Source organism: Prinia subflava, chromosome 5 (genome assembly GCF_021018805.1).
Source record: "Prinia subflava isolate CZ2003 ecotype Zambia chromosome 5, Cam_Psub_1.2, whole genome shotgun sequence".
NCBI lineage: Eukaryota > Metazoa > Chordata > Aves > Passeriformes > Cisticolidae > Prinia > Prinia subflava.
Window position 1 is genome coordinate 52,683,599 of NC_086251.1, and position 18,171 is coordinate 52,701,769.

An 18,171-nucleotide genomic window follows, 5' to 3' on the forward strand; every position below is an offset into this window, starting at 1 on the left:
TGAGAAGCAGGGTGAGTGGTTGTATTTAAAATCAATAACCCAAATGGAGTGTTTGTTTTTGAAAAAGTGGTTCATATCCTCCAAGTGTAAAGAGTATTCATCAACTATAATGCTGGATCCTAGCTAAATGATCTTTAAGGTCTCTTCCAACCAAAACCATTCTATTATTCTAAAAAGTTACAGTTATATCCTGAGAACTTTATAGGATTTTTCCTTCATTGCCACCATTGGAAAGTCAGAAGTGATGAGCAGGGTTCAGAGGAAACCATAGCTACAGTTTCACTATGTTGTCAATATAGGTTTTTTGTTAATTTCATTCTCAAAATGGATAGCTGAAGTTGATACTGTTTTTCATTTTCTTTCAACAGAAATGTCTTCATAAATTTGTTAAAGTAAGCTTTTCTTCCTCCCATTGATGTTCATTAGCTTTGCTCCACTAGCACTAATATTCTTTCCCTTCCATTAGGAAGTCAATTCCTAACTCAATTTTCTTTGCAATTTTTTTCTCAAATGAAGTTGCTCAAAATAATTCAACTTAAGTAAATATTTTCCTTTGGTGGCAAATCAAATATTTTAAGATTGAAACAAAGGGAAGGTATAGAAACCTCCTGAGCAGAATGTACTCTCAGTCTTTACAATGGTGAGAAGACTGCAGATGTTATTAACCACAAAAAGGTCTTATGAAGACCAAAGTATTCATCTCCACTAGTGCCCTGTCAGAAATACACCAGAAATACACTGATTTATGAGTGTTTTAACCAGTTTCTCAGTGGTTTGTAAACTACTGGACTCAGACCTAACAGAGTCCAGCAAAAAAGAAATGAGAACATTTCTGCAAGAGAAAATTCAATGAATGTGACTGAGTGTTCTCCAATAGGATTGCTACCTCTGTGAATATCACATTTACTCTCTCTAATGAAGAATTTTCTAGGGGGCTTGAGTCTTAAACCATTACCTAAAATTTGCTAATGAACCCCCAACTATGAAATGGCACTGTAACTAATGTTCCTTTTTTGCTCTGTTGTTAAATTGTGTCTGTGGCCACAGGGGCAGAGTTAAATGGCTTCCAGGCCATTTAACCTTTGTAAAGAGTTTCAGAGAGATAGAAGCAGCAGCTGGCCATTAAAGCAAAGACATGATTCGAGAGGAATGATAGAGCAGCTGATCTTAAATATATGGTTACCAGATAAACTGGAATTTTAAACCTAATTTTTGCCGCTTCATACTGTGGTTTATAACTATAAAATAAACTAATTCTGCTTTGAGATCGGGAAAAGAAACAGAATTTGCTATAAGATCCTTCATGTGAAAATACTTCAAAAAATGACCCAAGTCACTTAGTTTTTTCCTTCATCCATCAAAATCTTGTAGAAAACCTTGTTAGAAGTCAGTCTTGACTTTATTTTTCAATCTAGTTTTTTTAAAGGCATATCTCTATGGTAGCTTTTTGTTTTACAAGGATAAAACTCACATTGAACTTGGTGATTTTAAAGGTCTGTTCCAACCCTGATGATTCTGTGATTCTAAGGTACACTCAAGGGATATATTTATAGATAAAAAACATGAAGTTTTTGAGGATGCATCTTCTCTGGTTTTGCCTACATTGTAAGGACAAAGGATTTGAATCTCTGTAATCTTAGAGAAAAGGTCTAAAAAGCTCACGTGGTTCGTTTTGATGTTTTTAAAAGCAGGACCAACTACATTTATGTCACACATTATGCCTGGTCACTTTTTAAATTAGAAACTTTGCAGTCTTTTAATTTTTTTAAGTATGCTTATTGTGAAGGGATTTCACTTAATTTCTAACCTAATCTTCTTTGACATAAGATGCATTTACAGTTTGTAGTGAATGTAGAAAAATTAATTCCTTCCACCTCCATAATTATTCTTTTAAGTACTTGGATATTCTCAGTCAAGTCCCTTCTATTTGAAAACAAACAAACCAACCAACAAACAAACAAACAACCCACACACCACATCAAACAGAGGAGCTTTATTTTTTTTAACTAAGTAATATTTTAAAGATTTGTTGTCTTGGGCCTTTCTCATCAGGTTTACATCCAGGATGTACTACTTCAAATTGGGCCTTGTCAGCAGTCATTAAATCCAATTGATTTTGTTGTGTGTCTTATGGACGATATTCTTCTTTTTTATATCCCAGTTAGTCTTTTCCCTTCACCAATTTAATAATATTCAGTACAGCTCTGCCTCACCTTTGTACGTGTATTATTGTAGTGTAATGTAATTTTTCTAACCAGGTACATATGCCCTATAATTTGATTTTATTTCAAATTTTCATCAGCAAATTATCTAATGGAAAAGTGTCTTCTGATGTGCCCCCCATTTTTGTTTTTTTGAGCAGATTGAAGTTAGGACAGTGTCATAGGCTAAGTAATTTACATACTAAATTGCACTAGTATGTGACATATAGTATTTGGGGAGAAGAACAGATTTGGAGACAGCACAAGTAACAGTGCCAGTTTCTCTGAACATCACTCCCAGCAGACAAAATGGACCTTCAAATAGTTCATTGTAAAAATAAATGTTTAAGTCTCATATGATGAAAAAAAGGCTGCTCGCAGTTTTGTTGTAAATATCTTAAATAATCGAACTAACAAGTTCAGAAATTATGCTGTGCTTTTTTTATTGTACTTCTGAGATTGTGCAGCAAAACTGCTTCCTTATGCCTATATATTGCTTCTTAGTCCTTTACTTTTCAGTAATCGTTTAAAAAGCTATTTATTATACTGATCTTTTTAGAAACGAAAACCAGTATTTTGCAAGATCCAGTTTTAGAAACATTAACGTAAACTGAAGGCAGATCCATTTCTACATTAAAAGAAATATTCAGCATGAAACATCTGCTGCTTGTCATATATATGTATTTTTATTCATAATGTACATACTAGTAACCAGTGGTAAAACAATTCCTGGAATGCTAATAAGGTTTTATATTTCCAAATCACCAATAATAATCCAAGGACCTGTGTCTTACTATGAGCTAACTACCTTTTGTTATGGCCCTTGAAAGCTGAAGTTGTAGATGTTGTCCTCAATGCTGTGTTTTTCCACGGTTAAATGGAACATCGGTTTGATAATCCTGGGAAACCGTACTAAAGAAAAGGCTAAGGAAAGAGGAAAAATAAAAATGCATGCGCTCTTTCGAGCAGGTGCTACTGAATATTATGGAGGGGGCGGGGGTACAACAGCAGCAATGAGATCATCCTGGTAATAATAAAAAACCCGAACCCAGCGCAGCAGCCCCGTCATCTCCGCAGCCGCTCCGCCCCTGCCGCGGGCGGCCCGGGGCCGTGCGGGCGCGGGGGGAGCCCCGCGCCGGCCGCGCTCATTCGCGGCCTCCTCGGTGTCATTTGAAGTTGCTGCCGTCGGCCAATGGGGCTCCTCCCGCCCGCTGACATCACTCCCCAGCCAGTTCCCTCCAGCTGCAGAGCGCTTCAGTTTCTGTCTTTTTTTAAACTAAAATGGAGGCTGGTTTCTTGCCTTAAGGAATACAGTGCTGTGCCTGCTGGAGCCTAGATGTTGACATGTAACAGAGCTGGCAGCAGGATGGTGGTTGACGCAGCCAATTCCAATGGGCCGTTCCAGCCCGTGGCCCTTTTGCATATTAGAGGTGAGTTATTGTGCGTGTGAGAGTGATCGCGACCCTCTGACGAGCGAATAAATGGCTATTGTGGAGCTCGGAGAAGGGGAGCAGGAAATCCTTTGTAGCTCAGTCCCTCTCGGTTTGTCACAGCCGCAGTAAAACCGGGGGAGAGCAAAACCCGTTTTGTATTAAATTTGTTTGGGGAAGATTTAAGAATTCGTGGAGGCATTGCATACATAGTTAAAAGCAGGTTTTACAGCTTTCTGCCGTAACTCTCCCATCCCCCTTCCAAGCTGTGCTGATGTCAAAGGATGTGAAGTCACTACCCCAGAAAGGTACTGAGGGGGGGAGGGAAAAGCCAAGTTATCCCTATATCGTTTCTAAAGAAAAAGGGCAAATCTTTGGTGTGCTTCAAAGCCTTTTTTTGTTTCAATTGTTCAGATAGAGCTCCCTTAAAATACACTGCAGCTTGTAGAAGAATTGGAAGTGTTGGAGAGGAAGAGGGGGGAGGTGATGTGACACTTACTATGAAAATATTCTTTATGTATTTAGAAGGCATTTCCTAGAAGGGATGCGGTTTGGCTTTAACAAGCAAGCTCTTATGTGCCTACCGTGTTGTGCGGTTCTGAATGTTCAGTTCTTCACCGAATGTGTTCTTTGGGGTTTATGGAATTAGTGCATTGCAAATTACATTTTATATAATTTGGAAATACATGTTGGTACGACACTTCTGTACAACATTGAGTATCTCTTGTTCTGTATTTTTTTACTTAGTAAAATTTTGCATTGTGTTGGGGAATTTTGGTGTATTTTTTTTGCTGGCTCTTAAGCAACCAGTGCTTTTTAAAAATGCCTTAGGGTGGTTCTGGTATAGAACTTTATGAAGGCAGAACATGTACTAGCTGGGATGCGCACACCTTGAACAATGGTATTTATATGCAAGAAACATAGCTGATACCTTTCTTAATTACCTTTGCTTCTCAGCTTTCATTGGCATAGGCTAGATGTTAGTACTGGAAAGAATTTCTTTTTTCATTACCACTCCATACATTAAAAAAAATTGCTTTGGAAGTTTATAAACCCCAACTGTTCAGAAGTCTGTTCTTTTCAGTAGGAGCATGGGTGTTCAGGTATTTAAAAATCATGATTTCTCTTTACCTTTTAAAAGAGTCATAACCTCTGTCTGAAGTGGCAATGGATGAATTCTAGAAAACTAATTTTGATCTATGACTGAGGAGGAAATGCAATAAAATGCCCTTGATTTCAAATAAGCATTATGCTTGTTATCAAGGAAATATAAATGGACCTGCCTGACCTGTGGACAAGCCTTTGCTTTTCACTCTGTACAAATCATCTTAATTTTCAATTAGATGCTGCCTTTGGAAGGGGAAAAGCACCATCTTTTAAAGGTGCAAGTTAGGGAAACAAACCAAGGTTGGAATCAGAATGATGAAATATTGCAATGATTGTCCTTAATCCTTTGTCTCAATATGATTACAAGGTTCTTGTCATTGAACTTGTTATCCTGATGTTGCTCCAATGTGATACATAATTATGGAAACAATGGATTTTGAGAAACTGTTCTGAAATTTAATTGCCCAAGACCTATTTTTTTGGTGCACTGAATAATACGGCAGTAAAGGAGAAGTTAAAGGGTTTTGTGGTTTAGGGCTTTTTTGGGTGATACGGGCTTTTTTCTGTTTGGTTGGTTACAGTTTTTCAGTGGACTATGAGAGTAGACTTTCTTGTAAGCAATTAAAGAATAACTGGGAGATTGATTGTTTTTCATTTTTCAGGAGGTAGGAAATAAAATGGTTCTCTGGTATTACAGCCCAGAGGAGTTTCTTGACACTGGAAGAGCAAAGCATCTCTTCCATACATCCATGTGTGCAGAAGTTCCTTTGGGTTTTTTGTGTACCTCATGTCACCAGCTGCACTGATGCTACCAGTACTGATGCTTCCAAAATGAAGCCTGTCAGAGCAATACATACAAAATTAATGGCAGTAAAAATTAGCTGGTAATTCTGAAGGCTAATGACACGTTATTACTGTTTGTCCCAATGCATGCTGCTTTTACAGTTGTCCTTCTGCATCATCTGTTGTAATATAGGATTAAATTTCTAGCAGAAGTGTTCTTGGCAACTGTAAGAGCTAAAACTTCAGGGTCAAGGACATGGGATAATGGCATAAGCCCCTTGGGTGTTTCTCATAGATGTAGTTTGTTGAAATGGAAAAAATATTTCTTAAGCACCAGTCCCATAAAATTATTTCAATTTTGAGATGGTGTAGCTACCATATTTGAATTCCATCTTGCTTCTAAAAAATATGCGAAGCCTTGTGGACTACACTGTTGGTGCTTCTATGAAAATAAAAATTACAATCTTTTAACGTTAAATTCCAAAGCACTTTCTGTACCTGGATCATGTGAAATATGTAATTTCTGCAGAATAAAAAGGAAATTTTCAGCAAGCAAGAGTCATGCCAGATCAGAACCTTTCTCCTGTGCATCCTGAACTGTAGGGAGCTTTGTTTTCTGGGTTGCTTACATCTGTACCTAAACAACACAATTGGAAAAACAGATGCAAGTGGTTTTTAAAAATTATGTCAAAGTCTTATGAATGGGAAATAAGAATGTCAGAATTTGATTGACTGCCATTGCTGACACTGGTATCTCCAGCAGCAAAAGATGAAACTGAGGTACTTGTAGGATAGGAGGTGTCACAGCCACAAATGCCCCGTCCCCCAGCAGTTCATTTGGCTGCCGGTACTCAGGTTCATCTTGGGTATGGTGTAGCCATGTAGTCCTGACTCAGACTGCTGTGGAATGACCTGTGAGCCTTGATGGGATTCCCCTTTGATTCAGGAGCTGTCTTTAGGCTCAGGCCTGTGGCCTTGGTTGTTGCCTCAGCCGGGTTGCAGCTGTGTGGTTGTCCTGTCATGTGCCTTGCTGATCTGGATCCCAGTGTCGAGTATCCAGCTTGGTGTCCCTCCTCACTGAGCACTTGTTCAGCAACCACGGGACTGTCGGCTGACCCTGCTCGGTGTCAGTATAGCTGCTCTCCTTTCTTCATTCAGGTGCTGTGAGACCATGCCCTTTGTCACAACTGTAGACTGTTGGCAGTTGTTCAGGAGCAGTGCGTAGAAATCAGAAATGCAGGTGACTTTTGACCCATTGTTGGAGAATAACACGTGCCACAAGAGCCTAATCCACGCTAAATGCAAGTGGTGTGGCACCACTGCTGTATGTAGTCTGCTTGTGCTGAAAACATTGCCTCAGTGAGAGTGATTGGCCTGCTGGGGTGGCTTTGGTGAGGCTTTGGTCAGCCACAGGCTCTCCTGGGGATCTGAGTTATGCTACTGCTGCATGCATCCTTCTAGATCAGCTATCTAGAAGGTAGCTGAACGTTATGCCTTTGAGTTGAGTGTCACTGATTGTCATCATGAACTGAAAATTTAGTTGTATTGGAATGATACAAAGCTTCCAGGAAATTAAGATTTCAGTTTAAGAGCTATTACAGCCATGGAATAACTACTGTGGTTTTTTGATCTTGGATAGGTACTTGACCTGGTGAAACATGTAGCTAAAGGAACTCATCATGGGATATCTGCATGGAGAGCTCCTTTAGAATCTTTATGTGTTAACAGGCCACTTGAAATCAAGATGACGTTAAGAGGTTTATTGGGTATTATGAATTTAGCATTTTTGCAGCAAGGAGGGAAGCAGATCTAGATGGTGTTTTCAGGATGCATCCCTCCCCATGGAGCCCTTTTGGCAGATAAATGTCTAGGGTGATGGAAGTGCATTCAAGGCCCTGACAGGACAAGCCACATAAAGAAGGTGAGGCTTGGGGAAAGGAAGCATTTTGATTTCCATGTCAGCACTTCAAGCAGAGAAAGTAACTGTAAAAGCTGCATGGATTAGGACAAACAATAAATATTTGACACTAGACGTCATATTTACTGTTGAGTGTTCAAAGCCACAACTGTAATAGAGTGTAGTAACAGGTAAAAAATAATAGCAATTCATTCTGTAGGTAAAATATGAATACTCTGGGGGAGTAGATGTTTTTCATTAGGAATATAGTTCAGTGTTGATAGAAAAATCCCTTAATATTTTTTTGTCAGAGCATAGAAGTAGGCCAGATGCCAATATTTTTATGAACTTGAGACATATTTTGAACAAAATACAAATAAAACTCTGTTCTGATCTGCAATGGCAGAATTAGCAGAATGTAAAGGTTACTTTAATGGCTTGGTTGCTGACTGGCTGGAACTGGTAATATCTGTTGATGCTTTTCAAAAATTATTTTCAAGATGTTTTGCAAGACATACTGAAAGTTGTGTGGGAAGAAGGGTGAGAACACCCTGATACTATGTTAACTCAAACTGATGCTTCCTGTAGGCCATAACATGTTTCAAATATCTCATTGTCCACCCTTCTCCTTTGCCTTCCAGAGCAGCAAGTGTTTTTTGACAGATTTAACTTGTCATTATTTAAGTTACTTTAGATTTTGTGGAAGATGCTTTTTTTCAAAGATGATATGATGTTAACTTTGTCCATTTTTTCTGTGTGTTGCTTGTTCATCTTGAGTGAGGGATCATCGAAGGTAGTTCAGATTCCACCTTTACACAGTGTTCTTCAGGGCAAAAAATGTCAATGGTAGTGTTGCTGTGATGTAAATATCTGATTATTTAGATAAAAATTTGCACGTTCCTCAAAGGGGGTGAAAGATCATTGTTTAGTTGGGCAATTTATGTCTTAAAGGAGAAAAGCACTTTCATTTTTAAAAAAATCCATCATGTGTTTGTCTTGAAAAATAATTGACCTGAAAATACTTCTGTCTAACCAGTTGCTAAAAACTGTTGTTAGACTGTTGCTTAGCAGGAATTGTGTCTGAGCTAAAAGAAGAATAAAAATTTATCTATTTTGTAATTAAATGGGAAGCAGAGCCCAAAGCTCTCACTTCAGAAGTAGTACAGACCAAACTCAGCATGCAGAACAGTAACCATTTCCCTCATGATGTACAAAGGAGGCTGAAAGAACTGGATTTGTTCTGCCTAAAGGAAGGAAGGTAAGGGGAGATTTGATTCTCAGCTAACTGATGGGAGGGTGTGGAGCACAGAGCTGTGCTTTTCTCAGAGGTCCACAGTGAGTGAATGAGAAGTAACCAATATGACTTGGCAAACACTGCAGATTGCAATTGTATGCAAGGCAAAAATATTTTCACTGTGAAAGTGGTTAAAAGCGGGAACAAGATTCCAAAAGGGGCTGTGAAATCTCTGTAATTGGAGATACTTTGACTGGAGAGCAGCTGGGTTTATGTAGTGGGGGATTAGACTAACAGAAATGACTGTCCCTTCTGGTGAAAATTATTCTATGGTTCTGTCATTCTTTGGTGCTTGTGGGACCAAAAAATGACTGACCCTGCTGTGATGTAAAAATAGTACAATATGCATTTAAGTGTAGGGTGTTTTTTTTTTAAGTTCAAAGAGCAATATTCTTACTGTAAACGCTCTTTATTCCCTTTCTTTTCTTTTTAGTTACTAAGGCAGACTTTTTAAATACTTGGTGTAAGCATGCCTATTAGTAGTACTTTTACTTCTATTTACTCACAATTTTTTGGTCTTAATCGTGTTTTAAATTATTCTTACCATGTTTTGGCAAACCCTTAAAGATGGGTGACTGGAACTGCATGCAGAATTAAAAACATTGGCATGCTAAAAAGATGTTTTATTCATTTCTAATTCTTCAGTTAGGAGCTCAGCAGCAGTCCATACTTCTAAATAAGACAGAATTAATAAGTGTACACAGACAGCTATTTTACCCACATTTCTTTACGTTTATCAGCTTTTGGAAAGATCTAATAGATTGAATTAATTTGCTCAGTACTGTGAGAATTTTCTCTAGCCTTTTTTGACAAGTTTGAATTGACAATGAACACAGCATTTAACAAACTCTGTGACCTTGCTATTCATCTTCTGTGGTGTTTATGAAAATGTTGAACAGTGTCATTTCTAACACATCCTTACCACACGTTTGTAGTAATCTTCCTGCATTATAACAACATTATGTTAAAAATATAAAAATCCAAAGATAATTGTCACGTACCAGCTTTCTAATACTTTCCAAGAACTTGATACATTTCAAGCATAATTTCCTTTACGTGTGCTGAGTTTGCCTTTTTGGGAGGATATTAATATTTTATTATACTCTGAAACTAGCCTATTCTGATTATAAAAGCATACCTAAAAATCTCAAAGTCACCTTTCATGATACTGGTTTTTTCCTCTTAGTATATTCTGCAGCAGAAAATGAATCTGGTTTATTCCTTCTCTATTTTCTATGTAACTATAATCTTCATCTTCGCATGCATCTTGCACCTTCCACATAAGTAGGTATTTTAAGGATGGTGAGCTTGTTTGGTCTGAGCATGTATGTTTATTTAAGTCTTAATTTTCTTTAATTCTTTAGGACATTTAAATTCAGTAAACGTTTAAGGTACAATCGCTCCTTGTGATAGGTGAACAAGGTCTTCCTGAGAGGAAAGGTACATAGAGGAGACATCTTAATTTTCTTCTGAGATGCTCCCATGGTAGTGATGAACTGTGTTAATTCTCTGAGTGAATTGAAATTTTGAAATGGAAGGCTTGTTTGTACCTTTGTGGAAATACTTCCATGCAAAAGACCATCAAATTTTTTTAGCCCTGCCAGTCCAATAAATGGGATTTCCCATGGTCAGCATGCACCTTCTATCCTGCTTGTGGGTCATAGTTGTTGTTGGGTTTTGACCTAATGGGTAAACCTCAGTTGAGATTTAAAGGAGATGAAAATGCTTGTTCTTCCCTTCCCCATTTGCCAGCTATAATTTGGTAACTTGAAGGGGTGAGAACAGGTATCAACCTTGTGTTTGGGCTGTTATGTTCCTACCTGGTCTCATTTGGTACATTGTCTGACTCCTGGAGCTCATAGTCATCCCTCTTGACAAAAGTTTCCAATTTCTTCTAGAAAGTTCTGAGCTACTGCTGCTCTTCAAGATTGCTTAATGACTTGCACACTTAATTGTTAGCTTTGAAACCCACCCACTGCTCCTTTCTAAAAGTGTTGCCTCAAAAAGAGGAAGCAAGGCCATCTTCCTCAAGGACAAGCAGCAGTTCTATTTTTAATGAACTGAGGCCTCTTGTATATATCAAATTATGAAAATTTTCATCTGTTAGTATTAGATAATCACCTGAATTATCAAAGGACTGATACTGGTACAAATGGCTCTGTGTTGTTTTACTTCTTGTACTGTTTTGCTAGATCTTTTGGAAGGACATTTGGACATTGCCAGACATAGACTGATGGTTTTTTAATGTATCTACCAAAGAAACTCGTGGGGAGTGTTTTTAATATTTGACCAAAGCAGATTTAAAGGAGGTTACTTAGTTATTATTCTTGCTGCCTTTAACATGGTGACATGCTTATTAACTCTCAACTTACCATGCATCACTTTCTATCAGAGTCTATTTTACCTTACTGCTGTTTCTACTTTTTGTTCTCTGTCACTTCTTCTTTCTTAACTTTGTTGGGTTGTTTTTACCTTCATATAGACCCCTTGCCAATATGAAGAATGTATGTACGAGTTCTTCTGCTGGAAACAATGAAGATGTTAAATGTTCACACTGCATGTAAAATATCTGAGGGCATGACTGTAAAATGTCTCTAAAGGGGACTTTTTGTTGAGCTAAAAATACCATGAAATTATAGGAAGGTAGTCAGCTGGAATTTTTACATTGCTTTTACTGACTCATGGAGTAACGTGCATGCCCTTTCAAGGCAGCAAAAATGGATGCCCTCAAATTTTTATTCATACTGTTTTATGATTGTTGCTGTCAAATACATTTTAAGGTAAGAATTAAGTGTCATCTGTTTCTGTGGAAAATCTTTATTTCCACTTCTGTTTGAAGCTTCTAATAATTAATTGAGACTTCTCTAAAATCAGCTAATTAATTCCATGTGCTGTCAAATAGTTAGCTACTGAAACTGCAGTGTGAACCACACAGATTAAGGGAGCACCAGCAGTATTTAATAGATACAGGGATATTTGCATCATATGCAGACAAGATGTTCATCTGGGAGAGGTGGCTTTCATGCCAGAGGTGGACACCTCGTACAGGTGAAAGCAGAGTCTCAGCAGCCTCACGGAACTGGTGCCTGCCCTCTGTGTGCACCATCCTGACTCAAGTGATAAAACTGAGATAAAGGGCACGTGGAGTGCATGGTGTTTTAAAGCCACATCTGCACACCCTTTAATGAATTCCACTTAATGGCATAAAAATCATGTGGTACCCCTTCTGCTATAACTTGACAGTTAAGTTTTCTTCTGTAAAAGTATAGTTAAACTTGGGGGTGGGATCTGACTTTGCATTGTTATGAGTAGTGGAAGTGACAGTTTTGTGTCAATTTTCATAATTGTTCTTGTTACTGATAGTGATCTGAATTTTATGAAGTAAATATTTTCTTTGTGTAAGTTATACAAAGAAAAAATATACATGAAATGTAAAGTTGTAAAACTGATTTAAAAATTGTTCATTTGGGACCTTTCTAATTTTTTCTAGAAGCCTACCAGTTTGAAGCACTTTTTCATTTTAAAGATTTTTATGGAAGGTTTTTAATTTGCATTTTGGACTAAATCTACCAGCTGTGGGGCTTCACACAGCCTCTAGAAACAAATTCTGTTATTACTTTTATATTTAAAGTGAATGCATAACAATGTGAGTGATGTTTCAAAGATGTCCTGTGTTCATTCAAGTCGTATTGGAAAGAAAACTTGAACAAAATTATCAAAGCCTACAAAACACAAATGTGGTGTGTGTTCTTTAAGTGCAATAAATTTTTCTCCAAAAAATTTTTCCAAGCAAACTAGTGAGTCAAATTAACACAAGAAACTTTCTTCTAATGTATTCCCGGAATATTTTTTATACTTTTTGCTTCTGTTACATCTAATCTTTTATATAAAGTGTCTTAAAATCCACAAATTGATGCACAGGTTTTTTTTGAAGACTGTCTCAAAGTTGTTTCCATGCTATAAGAACTGAGTTGTTCTTGTCCAAGAACAAAATTAGAATTTTTATGGCTTTTGAATCAGAATATTACACATCTTCACAAAAGTAAAATTTTGAGCCTGTATTTCACTGCATAAGTTTTCTCACTTCATATCACTGGAAACTGAGTAATCATTAATGTATCTTAAGGAATAAAGCGTTCTAAAGCTTGTAGTTAAGTGGAAGAACAAATTGCTTTCATTGCACACTAAATCTGTTAAAAAGGGAAGATGTAAATAGAATAATGAATATTTTGGAAAATGTGCTGGAAGTGAGATATCTTAACATGTTCAGGACTTCTGGACATGTAATAGGGAGTCAGACTTGGATTCATAGCTAATACAGCCAATCAAATTGTCTCTGCCCTGTAAATTTACAGATTTCTTGGAGGCCTCAATGTAAATGTATTCCATACTGCAGTTCACTCTTTCTCCTGTGTGAGAGGAGTGGAAATTATCAGCAGAATGTCAGCTTTTCTGGCAGCTAAGCAATAGGGACACTATTGCTGATAGGTGTGTTTTCAGTTCTTACTAGAATTCCTTTGTGAGACAGGAAACTATTTTGACCAGAGACTGAAGACATCTGTTGAAGCAAATGTGTATGTTTTCAGACAAACGTGATATGAGGAAAATAATGTTGGATTGTGCAGGAATTCGTTTTGGGTTGAATGGGAAATCATTAAGCACTTAATTCCTGACAAACATGTAGGTACATTATATCTTTGTCTTAGATGTTGAAAGTATGTATTTTTAAATGGCTGTAGTTGGCTTTCTACTTTGAGTCAAAATTTTCTTTGCTGGAAAGTAATTTTTGTTTCCTAATAGAGAACTACTCATAGTTGCTCTTAGCATTTGACATGGCCAGCATTGGCTGCTAAGCAATTTACTGACCTAGTTCTAAATATATTTCTTTATTTTCTGACCAAATCATTGCTTCTGTGCTATTTGATCATTTCTTTTACCAATATCCCCTCATATAGGGCAGCTAGGTTTCACAGGATGTGGGACTAAGAAGGGGTTGTTCATGCCAAAAAATGAGGAAAACTATGCACTGAATTGGAGGGGCTTTTTCCAGTGGATACAAAAAACACAAACCCAAATTAAGAAAAAACCCGACACAACCAACCAAAACCCCTACCACCCTGCCCCCTGCCCCTCAAAAAAACCCCAATACATACCAAAAAAACCTGTACTAGAGATAGGCTTGCAGCCTACTGATGTCTGTTGAGAAATTGCCCTCAAGAAAACCACACAAGCCCTGTTGATTTCTGGTGAAAACACTTTTGCATATCTTGTAATGATGTGTGACAATTTGAGATGATGTAAATGTTGATCAGCCATTCAGGACCTCAGTTTGCATCTCAAGCTCAGTGTGACCCGTGCTGTTTAAGCTATTCCTATGACGGAAGACCTACCCTTCCTATTCGTAATTTTAAATAGAGTGGAGAATTTAGAAAACTAAATCAGGATTGTCCTCAAGGAAGGTTTGTGGAAGTTTGTTAGTTTCAAAATAAATGTTTGCTTCAGAAAAGCAAGGACGTGCTTATAACTTAGCCAGAGTTCCTTCATGGGGACTGGGCATTTGCTTTAGATTGCACTGGAGTGTGAAACACATCAGTTTGATCATAGAAAAGCCAGAGGGGCTTTTCTTCCTGCTTTCTAATTTATTGTGTCATCTATTTCTAAGCCTACACAAGATCCAGCTTATGATATCTGTTAATGATTATTCCAAGTGTTATCATTAAATTCACCAATTTTGTCATTCAAAAGCATCTAAAGAGAAAGCAAGCAGCAGCCCCCAGCTTCAACAAATGTACAGGGAGCGAGGAGAGGGGGAGGCAGTCTGACAGGCTCCGGGGAAGGAACCAAGTTATTTTCCATTCTGGCAGTTAAGTGTTCTTTGAATTGTATTTATCATGGATGTGTGACAGGTACTATGGATTGACAGGTTACTCAGACTCAGAGCAGTATCTGACTGGAATTAGGGGTTGGTGTGTGGAGTTTGGGTGTGTTAGGGAAACAGCACATTTGCTTATAGCAGATGGTTAGGCCTGATTACCTGATGCTTATTTCTTCCAGGTGTCCAGAGTGGCAGAGTTTGTGTTTCTTCAGTTTACTTAATACAAATCATCTGAGTTACACCATGCACTTCAGTTATGTTACAGAACTTAATTGAGGTCTGACCTCATGACAGTAGTGCTTCATTTTCTCAGAGATTTGTTACATATATTTAAAAACAATTTTAAAGTTTTCAAACACATTTGAAGATGTTGGATAACTTGAGAGTGGATTCAAGCACACTCTAGTGGCTATGAAATTGAGGGGTTTTCTCTTAGTGCTTTGTGTTTAAAAGTGAGTGAGATTTGCTGTCATATTAACTGTATGTGTGCCAAAAAGCTTTACTGAGAGTTCTTTGTCTTTAGTTTCTCTCTTTCCCTGATAAGACACTTTTTTTCTTCCACTGTCTATTTGATTATCCTCCTTGCCATTTTTCTCCCTGATTTTCAGGTAGAATTTCCGTTTCATTAGCTCAAGCCCATTTCGGCTTGTTTCACATGTCATTTCCTGTGTAAGCATTCCTGTTTTCCTCTTTATGCTACATTGCCTTTAAAATATTTATTCAGTTATCACTTTTCACTTTTTGTTTTTAAATGTTTTAATATAGTGGAAAAATCCTTATTTCTCTTAACTATGAAGACAAATATCCTCTTACATTTTTTAAAAATTTTACATAGCTTCTAATAAAACAGTTGACTTCTGATAAAACTCTTCATAAAGTGAGCTTGGTTCAGAGCTTGGTTCAGAGTAGCGTTGCTCTGCTTTTCAAAAATCATTAGATAATTTGCTGTGCACATTATTCACTGTTGATCTACTCTTATCATCATTATACTTATGATTTACACCTGGAATAAAGTTACTGGCAGTAATTTCAGTGCCTCAGGTTATTTAGTATGTAAAAATTATGCCAAATAGTTTAAAATGACAGCAGACCTTTTTTCCTATTTTGTTATTAATCAGTCCTTAAAATCTCCCATCTTAAATCTTTGACAGTTAAATGTCATTACTTAGTTCCTCTATTCACAAAACCACGGTGTAGTCTCTGTTAGGAGATAGCTGCCACCAGTGCTGGATTCCCCAATGACTGGAGATTTCAGAGGGGATTAGTGTTGTAAAGCACCTGCTTTGAGCTTCACTCTGGGACTGACAAAACATGTGCTTCCCATTCCCTTCAGGTGCTTTTAAGCTGTAGGATTCTTGAGGTGTTGTCATTTTTTTTTCCCTCTTTCTTTTTTTCAGTTGCTGTTTAATTAGTCTGGTAATAGCTCGTTTGGTTCTAACAGCCTTTTTTTTTTCATTACATGGAAAATACATTACTTTAAAAGCCTCATAATGAAATGAATAGCCAGTCTTTTGAGTGAAAATTTAACCAAGAGATTTCTTTATGTAGAAACCAAAAATCTGTAATGCTATGTACTTTAATGAATTCCAACATGTTGCTCTTGCTTTCCTCTCCGCACTTCTGTATTGTAGACTCATATAATAAAATGGTTTAGATTGGAAGGAACCTTAGAGAACATCCAGTTCCATCCCCCCCTGCCATGGGTTGGGACACCTTCCACCAGACTGAGTTGCTCAGAACCCCATCTAACCTGGCCTTGAACACTTCCAGGGATGGACATTGTCATTGCAACCTGTTCCAGTGTCTCACCACCCTCACAGTAAAGAATCTCTTCCCAATGTCTGCACTAAACCTGCCGTCTGTCAGTTTAAAGCCATTACACCTTGTCCTGTCACTCCATTCCCTTGTAAACAGTCCCTCTCCAGCTCCCTTGTAGCCCCTTTCCATACTGGAAGGTGCCATAAGGTCTCCCCAGACTACTCGTATATGCAGAAGAACCCCAACTCCCACAGCCTGTCCTCACAGATGAGGTGCTCCAGCCCTGTGACCATCCTCATCACCCTTCTCTGGACTCGCTCCAGCAGGTCCTGTGTCCTTCCTGTGTCAGGGATCCCAGAGCTGGACACATGGTGAAGACTTTTCATACACAAGCTGTGATAGGTGAAATAACTTCTTTATTGTAAGTGGAGTTCCAGCTTGACCCAGGCTGCAGATTGACACAGAAACAATATCCGTGCTATTGCTTTATTAAAATATAAAGTTTGAATGCTTATTACTAAACAGAGCTTGTTTGATGGAAAAAAGACACTTTTAAATAAGATGGAATACCTCTGAGTCCAAAAACTAATTGGAAAAAAAAAAATAAAAGGCACTTGCTTTTGAATTTTAGGTAGAAAATGTGACACATATTTATAATTCTAAGTATTATTTTTAAACCTTATTTTGTATCAGTATTTAGGGAAGTAATTATATTTTATGTGTCTGTCACATTTTTGGTGTCAGTTTTTCAGGTGAAAATGTGGAACAGTGGCAGATAGGTACAGTATAATTTCTTCAAGTACAGGGAAATGAAAGGCAGGGGTTTTTCCAGTTACAGGGCAGCTGATTCACATGAAGGACAAACTTTGGAAGTTTCAGTTTGCTGTCCAGGTACTGCCTGGGATTGGAAACTTCCCTTGTGCACCCACATACTCTTCTCAGCTCACCTTCTGGCTGGCCTTGAACAAAACAGCTTTACTTTGATAATAGCGGATTGGAGTAGTTAAGTGTTTTCTTGTAATCCTTATGGAAGCTCTAAGTACCTGTAAAATATTTTTAATTACTGGGGAGTCATGAGCTTGTTGTAGATGAGACAAAATCTGTCTACTCTTCAGTGTCCTGTTTCTGATGGGAAATGTTTAGTGTTCAAAAAACCCCTCCAAACTCAGGAATGTTTCCAGGTCTCATACATGGTCGTTGGATAAGGACCTTAAACTTAGAGCTCAATTCTTTTAGAGTAAGCCTGTATTCTTTATGACATGTTACAACACTGACAGGTACATCCCTTTATCTTCAATAGTGAGATAAAGAACGGAAGTTTGTTCCTCGTCTGTGTTACTGAAAATATTTATATGTGGTACTCTCTTCAGCTTAGTACTAGCACTCTGTTTTTCCATAGGTATTCTTGTGGCTTTTTGGTTACTGTAGTCGTTTTTCTTGTTTTAAGCATTTCTTTTGGCAACGAAATATTTCTGCAGGGTCAGTAAATAAAACAATATAAACAGCAGCATTTTCTATGTATTTGTTAGTCCAGTGTATCCATACAACATCTTGCCTGCTTTGAGTTATCTGCAGCCAAACTCCCACTACTAGAGTTGCTAGTTATAGTATAAAATGTATTGTGTATAATTTTAGTACTTTCTTTTATTCCTTGAGTTTATTTTTATATGCTGATAGAAAAGAAACAGCTTTAATTAAATTTGTCCATGCGTGAATTTGAAGTTTTCTTCCATGTGCCACCCCCCCTATTTCCAATATCATGTGTTAGGATAGAATTCTGTTAATGAGAGACTGTCATCTTTAATTAGTGTTAATTATTGTCATCA

General features: G+C 37.6%; 1 protein-coding gene across 3 annotated transcripts in view; it reads left to right on the top strand.

The window, feature by feature from the left end:
• PPP2R5C (protein phosphatase 2 regulatory subunit B'gamma) overlaps positions 1-18,171 on the top strand; it is a 75,170-nt gene that overhangs the window by 25,323 nt on the left and 31,676 nt on the right. The window contains exon 1 of one of the 3 annotated variants that reach the window (XM_063399380.1): positions 3,379-3,631. The exons of the other annotated variants lie outside the window; for them this stretch is intronic. Within the exon in view, the coding sequence (XP_063255450.1) occupies positions 3,538-3,631 (94 nt within the window). The 5' untranslated portion in view covers positions 3,379-3,537. Of the gene's footprint in view, positions 1-3,378; positions 3,632-18,171 lie in introns of those variants that run through there. 3 annotated transcript variants of the gene reach the window in all.